At 51.4% G+C, this 15,953-nt stretch overlaps 1 protein-coding gene across 2 annotated transcripts in view; it reads right to left on the reverse strand.

Annotated features, from left to right (window-relative positions):
* Nucleotides 1–15,577, reverse strand: part of IRAK1BP1 (interleukin 1 receptor associated kinase 1 binding protein 1) — a 40,663-nt gene extending 25,086 nt beyond the window's left edge. Inside the window, exon 1 of one of the 2 annotated variants that reach the window (XM_077289848.1) lies at nt 15,226–15,577. In XM_077289848.1, the coding sequence (XP_077145963.1) occupies nt 15,226–15,510 (285 nt within the window). In that variant the 5' untranslated portion in view covers nt 15,511–15,577. The remainder of the gene's footprint in view (nt 1–15,225) is intronic. The other variant, XM_077289847.1, reaches the window with a different exon arrangement.
* Nucleotides 15,578–15,953: the final 376 nt, after the last annotated feature.

A 15,953-nucleotide genomic window follows, 5' to 3' on the forward strand; every position in this document is an offset into this window, starting at 1 on the left:
ACCAAAAAGGTCTATCTTCGTCTCATCAGACCAGAGAATCTTATTTCTCATAGTCAGGGAGTCCTTCATGTATTTTTTTAGAACTTTTTTTTAAACTCTATGTGGGCTTCCATATGTCTTACACTGAGGAGAGGCTTGTCTGGCCACTCTGCCATAAAGGCAGACTGGTGGAGGGCTGCAGTGATAGTTGACTTTGTGGAACTTTCTCCCATCTCCCTACTGCATTGCTGGAGCTCAGCCACAGTGATCTTGGGTAGTGATGAGCGAATAGCATTGTTGCTCGGGTCTCCCTCAGCACGCTCGGGTGGTCTCCAAGTATTTGTTAATGCTCGGAGATTTAGTTTTTGTTGACAGAAGCTGCATGATTTACGGCTGCTAGACAGGCTGAATATATGTGTGGATTCCCTAACAGGCATTCCTCACATGTATTCAGCCTGTCTAGCAGCCGTAAATCATGCAGCTGCATCGACAAAAACTAAATCTTCGAGCACTAAGAAAATACTTGGAGACCACCCGAGCAATGCGTATACTCGCTCATCACTAATTTTGGGGTTCTTCTTTACCTCTCTCACCAAGGCTGTTCTCCCACGATTGCTTAGATTGGCTGGACGACCAGGTCTAGGAAGATTTCTGGTGGTCCCAAACTTATTCCATTTAAGGATTATGGAGGCCACTGTGCTCTTAGGAGCCTTGCGTACTGCAGAAATTCTTTTGCTACCTTGGCCAGATCTGTGCCTTGCCACAATTCTGTCTCTGAGCTCCTTGGCCACTTCCTTTGACCTCATGATTCTCATATGGTCTTACATGCACTGTGGGGTCTTATATAGACAGGTGTGTGCCTTTCCACATCAAGTCCTATCAGTTTAATTAAACACAGCTGGACTCAAATGAAGGAGTAGAACCATCTCAAGGAAGATCACAAGGAAATGGACAGCATGTGACTTAAATATGAGTGTCTGAGGAAGGGGTCTGAATACTTATGACCATGTGATATTTCAGTTTTTCTTTTATTAGATTTGCAAAAATTTCTACGTTTCTGTTTTTTTCAGTCAAGATGGGGTGCAGAGTGTACAAGTAATGTGAAAAAAATAACTTTTTTGAATTTACCAAATGGCTGCAATGAAACAAAGAGTGAAAATTTTAAAGGGGTCTGAATATTTTCCGTACCCACTGTATAGGGGTACACGGGGTATAATGCTGTCTGCCATATATAAGGGTACATGGGGTGTAATGCTGTCCGTCATATATAGGGGTACACGGGGTGTGATGCTGTCCGCCATATATAGGGGTACACGGGGTGTAATGCTGTCCGCCATATATAGGGGTACACGGGGTGTAATGCTGTCCGCCATATATAGGGGTACACGGGGTGTAATGCTGTCTGCGATATATAAGGATACACGGGGTGTAATGCTGTCTGCCATATATAAGGGTACACGGGGTATAATGCTGCCCGCCATAAGGGTACACGAGCAAAGCTCCCAACCGTCCCTCATTCTGCGGGACTGTCCCGATTTTGATGCTTTGCCCCGCAGTCCTGCACGGGACTCTGCTTCTCCCGCAGACAGCAGGAGAAGCAGCCGACACGCCCCCTTGCATGAGGCCACGCCCCTTCCCCTGCAGTCTGTTATCTTCCAGTGTGCGCGGTACAGCTCAGAGGGAGAGAGAGGGGACATGTTTGAGGTAAGTGTCACGGAGGGCGTGTGTGTGTAGGGGCTGAAATCTTTGCCTGCACTGTAAGCCGAGCTGCTGGGAGTGGGACACATCTACCGCCGGGAGCCCCGCCTGTACACTGGCATCTACATCTTACCTGCCGGTCACAGCCTGGGCATCAATGTAAGCAGCAGTGGCGCTAATGCCTGGCTAATCCTGCGTGGAATGAGTGGGGCTGAGCACGGTGGGATGGACACTGACAGCCTCCTCTGTTACTGGCCTCTGCTGCTGTGATTGCAGATCGACGTATCAGGTATGGAGAAGTCTGTGCAGTTAGCCGTATGTGTATGAGGTGTATGGAGTGGAGCTAAATGTGTATGAGGTGTATGGAGCGGAGCCGAATGTGTACAAGGTGTATGGAGCGGAGCCGTGTGTGTATGAGGTGTATGGAGTGGAGCTAAATGTGTACGAGGTGTATGGAGCAGAGCTGAATGTGTACGAGGTGTACGGAGCGGAGCCCTGCGTGTATGAGGTGTATGGAGCGGAGCTAAATGTGTACGTTGTGTATGGAGCGGAGCTGAATGTGTACAAGGGGTACGGAGCGGAGCCGTGTGTGTATGAGGTGTACGGAGCGGAGCTAAATGTGTACGAGGTGTATGGAGCGGAGCTGAATGTGTACAAGGTGTACGGAGCGGAGCGTGTATGAGGTGTATGGAGCGGAGCTAAATGTGTACGAGGTGTATGGAGCGGAGCTAAATGTGTACGAGGTGTATGGAGCAGAGCTGAATGTGTACGAGGTGTACGGAGCGGAGCCGTGTATGAGGTGTATGGAGTGGAGCCGTGTGTGCGGAGCGGAGCCGTGTGTGCAAAGTGTACGGAGCGCAGCCGCGTGTGTAGGAGTAGCTATGTGTGGCCATTATACGGTACGAAGTATCATGTGCGGCCAATATACAGTATGGAGCATCATGTGCGGCCAATATACAGTATGGGCCATCATGTGCAGTCATTATACAGTATGGAGCATCACGTGTGGCCATTATACAGTATGGAGCATCATGTGTGGCCATTATACAGTATGGAGCATCATGTGTGACCATTATACAGTATGGAGCATCACGTGTGGCCATTATACAGTATGGAGCATCATGTGTGGTCATTATACAGCATGGAGCATCATGTGCAGCCAATATACAGTATGGAGCATCATGTGCAGTCATACAGTATGGAGCATCATGTGTGGTCATTATACAGTATGGATCATCATGTGTGGCCATTATACAGTATGGAGCATCATGTGGGGCCATTATACAGTATGGAGCAACATGTGTGGTCATTATACAGTATGGAGCATCATGTGGGGCTATTATACAGTATGGAGCATTGTGGGGCCATTATACAGTATGGAGCATCATGTGTGGCCATTATACAGTATGGAGCATTATGTGGGGCCATTATACAGTATGGAGCAACATGTGTGGTCATTATACAGTATGGAGCATCATGTGGGGCCATTATACAGTATGGAGCATTGTGGGGCCATTATACAGTATGGAGCATCATGTGTGGCCATTATACAGTATGGAGCATCATGTGCAGTCATTATACAGTATGGAGCATCATGTGGGGTCATTGTACAGTATGGAGCACTATGTGTGGCCATTATACAGTATGGAGCATCATGTGGGGCCATTATACAGTATGGAGCAACATGTGTGGTCATTATACAGTATGGAGCATCATGCGGGGCTATTATACAGTATGGAGCACTGTGTGGCCATCATACAGTATTGAGCATCATGTGTGGCCATTATACAGTATAAAGCGCTGTGTGGAAATATTTTTTTTGTTTATAATTATTCTTTATGAAAGTGTGATCAGCAGTGCTAAATGGGTGTGGCTGGGACGTGGATATGGATGTGACTAGTTATGAATGGGTGTGGTCAGAGGCGTTGCCTAAAATTTGTTGCGGCGCACGTTGCAAACTTCCCTCTGTCCCATCTTCAAAAGTTGGGAGGTATGCACGAGGTGTAATGCTGCCCGCCATATATAGGGGTACACAGGGTGTAATGCTGCTCGCCATATATAGGGGTACACAGGGTGTAATGCTGCTCGCCATATATAGGGGTACACTTGGTGTAACGCTGCCCGCCATATATAGGGGTACACGGGGTGTAACGCTGCCCGCCATATATAGGGGTACACGGGGTGTATCGTTGCCCGCCATATATAGGGGTACACGGGGAGTAACGCTGCCCGCCATATATAGGGGTACACGGGGGTGTAACGCTGCCCGCCATATATAGGGGTACACTTGGTGTAATGCTGCCCGCCATATATAGGGGTACACGGGGTGTAACGCTGCCCGCCATATATAGAGGTACACGGGGTGTAACGCTGCCCGCCATATATAGGGGTACACGGGGTGTAACGCTGCCCGCCATATATAGGGGTACACTTGGTGTAACGCTGCCGCCATATATAGGGGTACACGGGGTGTAATGCTGCCCGCCATATATAGGGGTACACGGGGTGTAACGCTGCCCGCCATATATAGAGGTACACGGGGTGTAACGCTGCCCGCCATATCTAGGGTTACACTTGGTGTAACGCTGCCCGCCATATCTAGGGGTACACTTGGTGTAACGCTGCCGCCATATATAGGGGTACACGGGGTGTAACGCTGCCCGCCATATATAGGGGTACACGGGGTGTAATGCCCGCCATATATAGGGGTACACTTGGTGTAACGCTGCCCGTCATATATAGGGGTACACGGGGTGTAATGCTGCCCGCCATATATAGGGGTACACGGGGTGTAACGCTGCCCGCCATATATAGGGGTACACTTGGTGTAACGCTGCCCAACATATATAGGGGTACACGGGGTGTAATGCTGCCCGCCATACGCCATATATAGGGGTACACGGGGTGTAATGCTGCCCGCCATATATAGGGGTACACTTGGTGTAACGCTGCCGCCATATATAGGGGTACACGGGGTGTAACGCTGCCCGCCATATATAGGGGTACACGGGGTGTAATGCCCGCCATATAGGGGTACACTTGGTGTAACGCTGCCCGTCATATATAGGGGTACACGGGGTGTAATGCTGCCCGCCATATATAGGGGTACACGGGGTGTAATGCTGCCCGCCATATATAGGGGTACACGGGGTGTAACGCTGCCCGCCATATATAGGGGTACACTTGGTGTAACGCTGCCCACCATATATAGGGGTACACGGGGTGTAATGCTGCCCGCCATACGCCATATATAGGGGTACACGGGGTGTAATGCTGCCCACCATATATAGGGGTACACTTGGTGTAACGCTGCCGCCATATATAGGGGTACACGGGGTGTAATGTTGCCCGCCATATATAGGGGTACGCGGGGTGTAACGCTGCCCGCCATATATAGGGGTACATGGGGTGTAATGCTGCCCGCCATATATAGGGGTACACGGAGTGTAATGCTGCCCACCATACGCCATATACAGGGGTACACGGGGTGTAATGCTACCCGCCATATATAGGGGTACACGGGGTGTAATGCTGCCCGCCATACGCCATATATAGGGGTACACGGGGTGTAATGCTGCCCGCCATATATAGGGGTACACTTGGTGTAACGCTGCCGCCATATATAAGGGTACACGGGGTGTAATGTTGCCCGCCATAGAGGTAGACGGGTTGTAATGCTGCCCGCCATATATAGGGGTACACGGGGTGTAACGCTGCCTGCCATATATAAAGGTACACGGGGTGTAATGCTGCCCGCCATATATAGGGGTACACGGGGTGTAACGCTGCCCGCCATATATAGGGGTACATGGGGTGTAATGCTGCCCGCCATATATAGGGGTACACGGGGTGTAATGCTGCCCACCATACGCCATATACAGGGGTACACGGGGTGTAATGCTGCCCGCCATATATAGGGGTACACGGGGTGTAATGCTGCCCACCATACGCCATATATAGGGGTACACGGGGTGTAATGCTGCCCGCCATATATAGGGGTACACTTGGTGTAACGCTGCCGCCATATATAAGGGTACACGGGGTGTAATGTTGCCCGCCATAGAGGTAGACGGGTTGTAATGCTGCCCGCCATATATAGGGGTACATGGGGTGTAACGCTGCCCACCATATATAGGGGTACACGGGGTGTAATGCTGCCCACCATATATAGGGGTACACTTGGTGTAACGCTGCCGCCATATATAAGGGTACACGGGGTGTAATGTTGCCCGCCATAGAGGTAGACGGGTTGTAATGCTGCCCGCCATATATAGGGGTACATGGGGTGTAACGCTGCCCACCATATATAGGGGTACACGGGGTGTAATGCTGCCCGCCATATATAGGGGTACACGGGGTGTAACGCTGCCCGCCATATATAGGGGTACACGGGGTGTAATGCTGCCCACCATATATAGGGGTACACTTGGTGTAACGCTGCCGCCATATATAGGGGTACACGGGGTGTAATGCTGCCCGCCATATATAGGGGTACACGGGGTGTAACGCTGCCCGCCATATATAGGGGTACACTTGGTGTAACGCTGCCCACCATATATAGGGGTACACGGGGTGTAATGCTGCCCGCCATACGCCATATATAGGGGTACACGGGGTGTAATGCTGCCCACCATATATAGGGGTACACTTGGTGTAATGCTGCCGCCATATATAGGGGTACACGGGGTGTAATGTTGCCCGCCATATATAGGGGTACGCGGGGTGTAACGCTGCCCGCCATATATAGGGGTACATGGGGTGTAATGCTGCCCGCCATATATAGGGGTACACGGGGTGTAATGCTGCCCGCCATATATAGGGGTACACGGGGTGTAGCGCTGCCCGCCATATATAGGGGTACACGGGGTGTAATTCTGCCCGCCATATATAGGGGTACACGGGGTGTAATGCTGCCCACCATAAGCCATATATAGGGGTACACGGGGTGTAATGCTGCCCGCCATATATAGGGGTACACGGGGTGTAATGCTGCCCGCCATACGCCATATATAGGGGTACACGGGGTGTAATGCTGCCCGCCATATATAGGGGTACACTTGGTGTAACGCTGCCGCCATATATAAGGGTACACGGGGTGTAATGTTGCCCGCCATAGAGGTAGACGGGTTGTAATGCTGCCCGCCATATTTAGGGGTACACGGGGTGTAACGCTGCCCGCCATATATAGGGGTACACGGGGTGTAACGCTGCCCGCCATATATAGAGGTAGACGGGTTGTAATGCTGCCCGCCATATACACTGTGTTCCAAATTATTATGCAAATAGTATTTCCTCATATTTTCTCTAAATTACCTATCTGAATTGCAGTCATTGTTATTTTCCAGTCATCTACTATTCTAGTATAATCGCAATGTTTTGGAACAAACTGCCTATGAAAACAGTATCTTTTTAAAAAAAATAAACACTCAAAATGCATGTTCCAAATTATTATGCACAGCACAGTTTTCAACCTTTTTTTTTTTTATTTTGAACAAAAAATGGTCAATTGTGAAGTTATAAGCATTATCAGCTTATTACAAAATGAAATCAAACTCAAATTCAAGTGAAAACTTTATTCTAGGTGATGTTACATTTGCACATAGGACCCCTTGTTCAAAAGAAGCTTCTGAACTCTCTCGTGCATTGAATTTGTCAGTTTTTGGATGGTTTCTGCTTCAGTTGTTTTGCCTGTGGACAGAATACCCTCCCAGAGCTGTTGCTTAGATGTGAACTGCCTCCCGCCATCATAGACACTCCTTTTGATGATGCTCCAGAGATTCTCAATGGGGTTGAGGTCAGGGGAAGATGGTGGCCACACCATACGTTTGTCCTCTTTTATGCCCATAGCAGCCAGAGATGCAGATGTGTTGTTTGCAGCATGAGACGGTGCATTATCTGCATGAAAATGATCTTGCTGCGGAAAGCACAGTTCTTCCTCTTGAACCATGGCAGGAAGTGTTGTTTTAGAAACTCCACATAGATTATGGAGTTCATGTTTACTCCTTCAGGGATCATAAAGGGGCCGACAATCTCTCTCCCCATGATTCCAGCCCAAAACATTACTCCACCTCCTCCTTGTTGGTGCCTTAGCCGTGTTTTCATGGGGTGTCCATCAACCAGCCATCCTCCACTCCATCCATCTGGACCATCGAGCGTTGCACGGCACTCATCGGTGAACAAAACAGTTTGGAAGTCAGTCTTCATGTATCGTTTGGCCCACTGGAGCCATTTCTGCTTGTGGATAGAGGTGGTCGACAGGATGGCTTACGCACCTCTGAAGGACCCTGCATCTTGTTGTTCTGGGGACGTTGGAGGCACCAGCAGCTTGAAAAACTTGTCTGCTGTTATGACAAGGCATTTTTGCAGCTGCTCTTTTAACCTTACGCAATTGCCTGTTGGAAAGAGTCCTCAATTTTTCCTTATCAGCACGCACACGTGTGTGCTGGGAATCAGCCACATACTTCTTGATTGGGCGATGATCACGATGAAGTGTCTTGGCAATGTTGATTGTAGTCATGCCTTGACCTAAATACTCCACAATTTGTTGCTTCTCAGCAGCCGACACATCCTTTTTCTTTCCCATTTTGGCAAAAAATGTAGGCTGCTTAATAATGTGGAACAGCCTTCTTAAGTAGTCTTGCCTTTATTTGGACACACCTGCCAAACGAATTTGCACAGGTATCTGCAATTGCTTTCAGTGATATAAAGAGCCCTGACACACATCACCATCAATGCGTTTAAATGACAAACAAAAAAATTCTAACCTTATCACTCCTAAACTCTTTGTGTATAATAATTTGGAACACAGTGTATAGGGGTACACGGGGTGTAACGCTGCCCGCCATATATAGGGGTACACGGGGTGTAACGCTGCCGGCCATATATAGGGGTACACGGGGTGTAATGCTGCCCGCCATATATAGGGGTACACGGGGTGTAATGCTGCCGGCCATATATAGGGGTACACGGGGTGTAATGCTGCCCGCCATATATAGGGGTACACTTGGTGTAACGCTGCCGCCATATATAGGGGTACACGGGGTGTAACGCTGCCTGCCATATATAGGGGTACACGGGGTGTAATGCTGCCCGCCACATATAGGGGTACACGGGGTGTAATGCTGCCCGCCATATATAGGGGTACACTTGGTGTAACGCTGACGCTATAGGGGTACACGGGGTGTAATGCTGCCTGCCATATATAGGGGTACACGGGGTGTAATGCTGCCCGCCATATATAGGGGTACACGGGGGGGAATGATGTCCGCCATATATAGGGGTACACAGGGTGTAATGCTGCCCGCCATATATAGGGGTACACGGGGTGTAATGCTGCCCGCCATATATAGGAGTACACGGGGTGTAATGCTGCCCGCCATATATAGGGGTACACTTGGTGTAACGCTGCCGCCATATATAGGGGTACACGGGGTGTAATGTTGCCCGCCATATATAGAGGTAGACGGGTTGTAATGCTGCCCGCCATATATAGGGGTACACGGGGTGTAACGCTGCCCGCCATATATAGGGGTACACGGGGTGTAATGCTGCCCGCCATATATAGGGGTACACGGGGTGTAATGCTGCCCGCCATACGCCATATATAGGGGTACACGGGGTGTAATGCTGCCCGCCATATATAGGGGTACACTTGGTGTAACGCTGCCGCCATATATAGGGGTACACGGGGTGTAATGCTGCCCGCCATATATAGAGGTACACGGGGTGTAATGCTGCCCGCCATATATAGGGGTACACTTGGTGTAACGCTGCCCGCCATATATAGGGGTACACGGGGTGTAACGCTGCCCGCCATATATAGAGGTACACGGGGTGTAACGCTGCCCGCCATATATAGGTGTACACTTGGTGTAACGCTGCCGCCATATATAGGGGTACACGGGGTGTAATGCTGCCCGCCATATATAGGGGTACACGGGGTGTAATGCTGCCCGCCATATATAGAGGTACACGGGGTGTAACGCTGCCCGCCATATATAGGTGTACACTTGGTGTAACGCTGCCGCCATATATAGGGGTACACGGGGTGTAACGCTGCCCGCCATATATAGGGGTACACGGGGTGTAACGCTGCCCGCCATATATAGGTGTACACTTGGTGTAACGCTGCCGCCATATATAGGGGTACACGGGGTGTAATGCTGCCCGCCATATATAGAGGTACACGGGGTGTAACGCTGCCCGCCATATATAGGGGTACACTTGGTGTAAAGTTGCCGCCATATATAGGGGTACACGGGGTGTAACGCTGCCAGCCATATATAGGGGTACACGGGGTGTAACGCTGCCCGCCATATATAGAGGTACACGGGGTGTAACGCTGCCCGCCATATATAGGTGTACACTTGGTGTAACGCTGCCGCCATATATAGGGGTACACGGGGTGTAACGCTGCCCGCCATATATAGGGGTACACGGGGTGTAACGCTGCGCGCCATATATAGGGGTACACGGGGTGTAACGCTGCCCGCCATATATAGGTGTACACTTGGTGTAACGCTGCCGCCATATATAGGGGTACACGGGGTGTAATGCTGCCCGCCATATATAGGGGTACACGGGGTGTAATGCTGCCCGCCATATATAGAGGTACACTGGGTGTAACGCTGCCCGCCATATATAGGGGTACACTTGGTGTAATGCTGCCGCCATATATAGGGGTACACGGGGTGTAATGCTGCCCGCCATATATAGGGGTACACGGGGTGTAATGATGTCCGCCATATATAGGGGTACACGGGGTGTAATGATGCCCGCCATATATAGGGGTACACGGGGTGTAATGCTGCCAGCCATATATAGGGGTACACGGGGTGTAATGATGCCCGCTGTTGTGAATTCTGTTGTGGGTTCTGCTCTTGGGCTCCCTCCGGTGGTTATAAGTGGTAGTGCTGCTGTTTGTCCTTCACAACAGTCATCAGCTGCTTCCACTTTGGACGGGGCTATTTAGTCTGGCTCCTTCCTTTAGTGAGTGCCAGTTGTCCATTGTTTTCTAGGGATCCACATCTCTGCTTGGTTTCTCTTTCTGGATTGTCCAAATCATCAACGATAAGTCCTGGCTCTGTTTTTGCAGTCCACATGCGGTGGACTTAAAGGGAACCTGTCACCCCGTTTTTTCCGTATGAGATAAAAATACTGTTAAATAGGGCCTGAGCTGTGCATTGCAATAGTGTAGTTTGTGGACCCCGATTCCCCACCTATGCTGCCGAAATACGTTACCAAAGTAGTCGTTTTCGCCTGTCAATCAGGCTGGTCTGGTCAAAAGGGCGTGGTGTCTACCCCAGACTTTGCTTAGTTTTCCGTTGGTGGCGTAGTGGTGTGCGCATGCCCAAGTCCAGAATCCTCTGCCAGGGGATTGAAAAGAGCGCGATGTTCGTTATTTCATTGGTGATCGGTGGGCGCGGCCATCTTCCTTTGGCCGCGCGTGCGCAGAAGCGGCGCTCTGCTGGCCGCGGCTTCAGGAAAATGGCCGCGGGGTGCCGCGCGTGCGCAGATGGATATCGCGGCGGCCATTTTCCTGAAGCCAAGATGCGAACTCGGCTTCAGGAAAATGGCCGCCGCGATATCCATCTGTGCACGCGCGGCATCCCGCGGCCATTTTCCTGAAGCCGCGGCCAGCAGAGCGCCGCTTCTGCGCACGCGCGGCCAAAGGAAGATGGCCGCTCCCACCGATCACCAATGAAATAACGAACATCGCGCTCTTTTCAATCCCCTGGCAGAGGATTCTGGACTTGAGCATGCGCACACCACTACGCCACCAACGGAAAACTAAGCAAAATCTGGGGTAGACACCTCGCCCTTTTGACCAGACCAGCCTGATTGACAGGCGAAAACGACTACTTTGGTAACGTATTTTGGCAGCATAGGTGGGGAATCGGGGTCCACAAACTACACTATTGTAATGCACAGCTCAGGCCCTATTTAACAGTATTTTTATCTCATACGGAAAAAACGGGGTGACAGGTTCCCTTTAATAGTTCTGTGAATTGCTATGTTATTTCTTGTCCAGCTTTGTCTGTGTAAAGATTTATTCAGCCAAGTTGGAAGCTCTGGAGTCACAGAGTTACCCTCCATGCCTTTAGTTAGGTGTGGAGATTTTTGTATTCTCTGTGGTGGATTTTGTAGTATTTTTTATACTGACCGCACAGTACTCTTTCCTGTCTTTTCTTTCTAGGTAGCGTGGCCTCCTTTGCTAAATTCTGTTTTCAGTCTGCGTTTGTAATTTCCCTCTCCTCTCACAGTCAATATTTGTGGGGGGCTGCCTTTCCTTTGGGAATTTTCTCTGAGGCAAGATAGTATTCCTGTTTCTTTCTTTAGGGGTAATTAGTTTTCCGGCCGTGACGAGGTGTCTAGGGAGCGACAGGAACATCCCACGGCTACTTCTAGTTGATGTGTTAAGTTCAGGGTCTGCAGTCAGTATAGAGGCCACCTACTCCAGAGCTCGTCCATGCTGCTCCTAGGCCACCAGTTCATAACAGCCCGCCATATATAGGGGTACACGGGGTGTAATGCTGCCGGCCATATATAGGGGTACACGGGGTGTAATGCTGCCCGCCATATATAGGGGTACACTTGGAGTAACGCTGCCGCCATATATAGGGGTACACGGGGTGTAACGCTGCCTGCCATATATAGGGGTACACTTGGTGTAACGCTGCCCGCCATATATAGGGGTACACTTGGTGTAATGCTGTCCGCCATATATAGAGGTACACAGGGTGTAATGCTGCCCGCCATATATAGGGGTACACGGGGTGTAATGCTGCCCGCCATATATAGGGGTACACGGGGTGTAATGCTGCCCGCCATATATAGGGGTACACGGGGTGTAATGCTGCCCGCCATATATAGAGGTACACGGGGTGTAACGCTGTCCGCCATATATAGGGGTACGCGGGGTGTAACGCTGCCCGCCATATATAGGGGTACACGGGGTGTAACGCTGCCCGCCATATATAGGGGTACACGGGGTGTAACGCTGCCCACCATATATAGAGGTAGACGGGTTGTAATGCTGCCCGCCATATATAGGGGTACACGGGGTGTAATGCTGCCCGCCATATATAGGGGTACACGGGGTGTAACGCTGCCCGCCATATATAGGGGTACACGGGGTGTAACGCTGCCCGCCATATATAGGGGTACACGGGGTGTAATGCTGCCCGCCATATATAGGGGTACACGGGGTGTAACACTGCCCGCCATATATAGGGGTACACGGGGTGTAACGCTGCCCGCCATATATAGGGGTACACGGGGTGTAACGCTGCCCGCCATATATAGGGGTATACGGGGTGTAACGCTGCCCGCCATATATAGGGGTACACTTGGTGTAACACTGCCCGCCATATATAGGGGTACACGGGGTGTAACGCTGCCCGCCATATATAGGGGTACACTTGGTGTAACGCTGCCCGCCTTATATAGGGGAACACGGGGTGTAACGCTGCCCGCCATATATAGGGGTACACGGGGTGTAACGCTGCCCGCCATATATAGAGGTACACGGGGTGTAATGCTGCCCACCATATATAGGGGTACACGGGGTGTAATGCTGCCCACCATATATAGGGGTACGCGGGGTGTAACGCTGTCCGCCATATATAGGGGTACGCGGGGTGTAACGCTGCCCGCCATATATAGGGGTACACGGGGTGTAACGCTGCCCGCCATATATAGGGGTACACGGGGTGTAACGCTGCCCACCATATATAGAGGTAGACGGGTTGTAATGCTGCCCGCCATATATAGGGGTACACGGGGTGTAATGCTGCCCGCCATATATAGGGGTACACGGGGTGTAACGCTGCCCGCCATATATAGGGGTACACGGGGTGTAACGCTGCCCGCCATATATAGGGGTACACGGGGTGTAATGCTGCCCGCCATATATAGGGGTACACGGGGTGTAACACTGCCCGCCATATATAGGGGTACACGGGGTGTAATGCTGCCCGCCATATATAGGGGTACACGGGGTGTAACGCTGCCCGCCATATATAGGGGTACACGGGGTGTAACGCTGCGCGCCATATATAGGGGTACACGGGGTGTAACGCTGCCCGCCATATATAGGTGTACACTTGGTGTAACGCTGCCGCCATATATAGGGGTACACGGGGTGTATTGCTGCCCGCCATATATAGGGGTACACGGGGTGTAACACTGCCCGCCATATATAGGGGTACACGGGGTGTAACGCTGCCCGCCATATATAGGGGTACACGGGGTGTAACGCTGCCCGCCATATATAGGGGTATACGGGGTGTAACGCTGCCCGCCATATATAGGGGTACACGGGGTGTAACGCTGCGCGCCATATATAGGGGTACACGGGGTGTAACGCTGCCCGCCATATATAGGTGTACACTTGGTGTAACGCTGCCGCCATATATAGGGGTACACGGGGTGTATTGCTGCCCGCCATATATAGGGGTACACTGGGTGTAACGCTGCCCGCCATATATAGGGGTACACTTGGTGTAATGCTGCCGCCATATATAGGGGTACACGGGGTGTAATGCTGCCCGCCATATATAGGGGTACACGGGGTGTAATGATGTCCGCCATATATAGGGGTACACGGGGTGTAATGATGCCCGCCATATATAGGGGTACACGGGGTGTAATGCTGCCAGCCATATATAGGGGTACACGGGGTGTAATGATGCCCGCCATATATAGGGGTACACGGGGTGTAATGCTGCCCGCCATATATAGGGGTACACGGGGTGTAATGCTGCCCGCCATATATAGAGGTACACGGGGTGTAATGCTGCCCGCCATATATAGGGGAACACGGGGTGTAACGCTGCCCGCCATATATAGGGGTACACTTGGTGTAACACTGCCCGCCATATATAGGGGTACACGGGGTGTAACGCTGCCCGCCATATATAGGGGTACACTTGGTGTAACGCTGCCCGCCTTATATAGGGGAACACGGGGTGTAACGCTGCCCGCCATATATAGGGGTACACGGGGTGTAACGCTGCCCGCCATATATAGAGGTACACGGGGTGTAATGCTGCCCACCATATATAGGGGTACACGGGGTGTAATGCTGCCCTCCATATATAGGGGTACACGGGGTGTAATGCTGCCCGCCATATATAGGGGTACACGGGGTGTAATGCTGCCCGCCATATATAGAGGTACACGGGGTGTAATGCTGCCCGCCATATATAGGGGTACACGGGGTGTAACGCTGCCCGCCATATATAGAGGTACACGGGGTGTAATGCTGCCCGCCATATATAGGGGTACACGGGGTGTAACGCTGCCCGCCATATATAGGGGTACACGGGGCGTAACGCTGCCCGCCATATATAGGGGTACATGGGGCGTAACGCTGCCCGCCATATATAGGGGTACACGGGGTGTAACGCTGCCCGCCATATATAGGGGTACACGGGGTGTAACGCTGCCCGCCATATATAGGGGTACACGGGGTGTAACGCTGCCCGCCATATATAGAGGTGCCATTCCGCCCTCTAGTGCAGGCCTCCGTACATAAACGTCTCTCACCGTGACCCCTCTCTGGCGCAGGGTCTGCTCAATATACTCCAGCCGTTTACCGACGCTGCTCTTCGCCTCCGCAGCGGCCCCTTTGCTGCTGGACACACGTACACACACCCGGGCCCTGTCCGGGGCTGCGCTTAGCTCAGCGGTGCCCGTCACTTGCACTTCGCGCCCTCCTTTGTGCCCAACCACAATACCCGGCTTGTTCTCTGTCTCCTCTGGAGCCAGAGGCGTCATATCTCCCGGCTGCAGAGACGCGAAAAGCCGTGATACCGGCAACGGAGCAGCCATTGCTTCACTGTCACTATGGAAACAAGAGCGCCGCACGCTCGCGTCTAGTGACGTGTCGCCCGGCGGCGTAAACACGGGAGGGGGAGCCAAGGTCCCTGTCACGTGACTAGATTATGAAGCGACTAGGTGTCGTGTTCTGTCCTCACCTCGTCCATGCGGAGGCTTGTTGTGAGACAGCTGCTGGCGCTGAGGGATAGGAAACGTTGTATTACACAACTGCTATAAATGGCAGCCATAGTTTGCCTTATGCTAGTCCCTCATAATTGCTAGCAGTAGCCACATGTCTTTAAGTGTGGCAACCATTCATAATGGCTCCAGAGACCACGCAGAATCACACTTCATGGGATTCTTCAGGCTATGGGAACGTGACTGAACGATTTCTGTTCTCTGAGGGCTTTGCGCTTACCCTCCAGTGTACACCGCGTCCCATGTGCCGCCATGGC

Source organism: Ranitomeya variabilis, chromosome 2, assembly GCF_051348905.1.
Source record: "Ranitomeya variabilis isolate aRanVar5 chromosome 2, aRanVar5.hap1, whole genome shotgun sequence".
Taxonomy (NCBI): Eukaryota; Metazoa; Chordata; class Amphibia; order Anura; family Dendrobatidae; genus Ranitomeya; species Ranitomeya variabilis.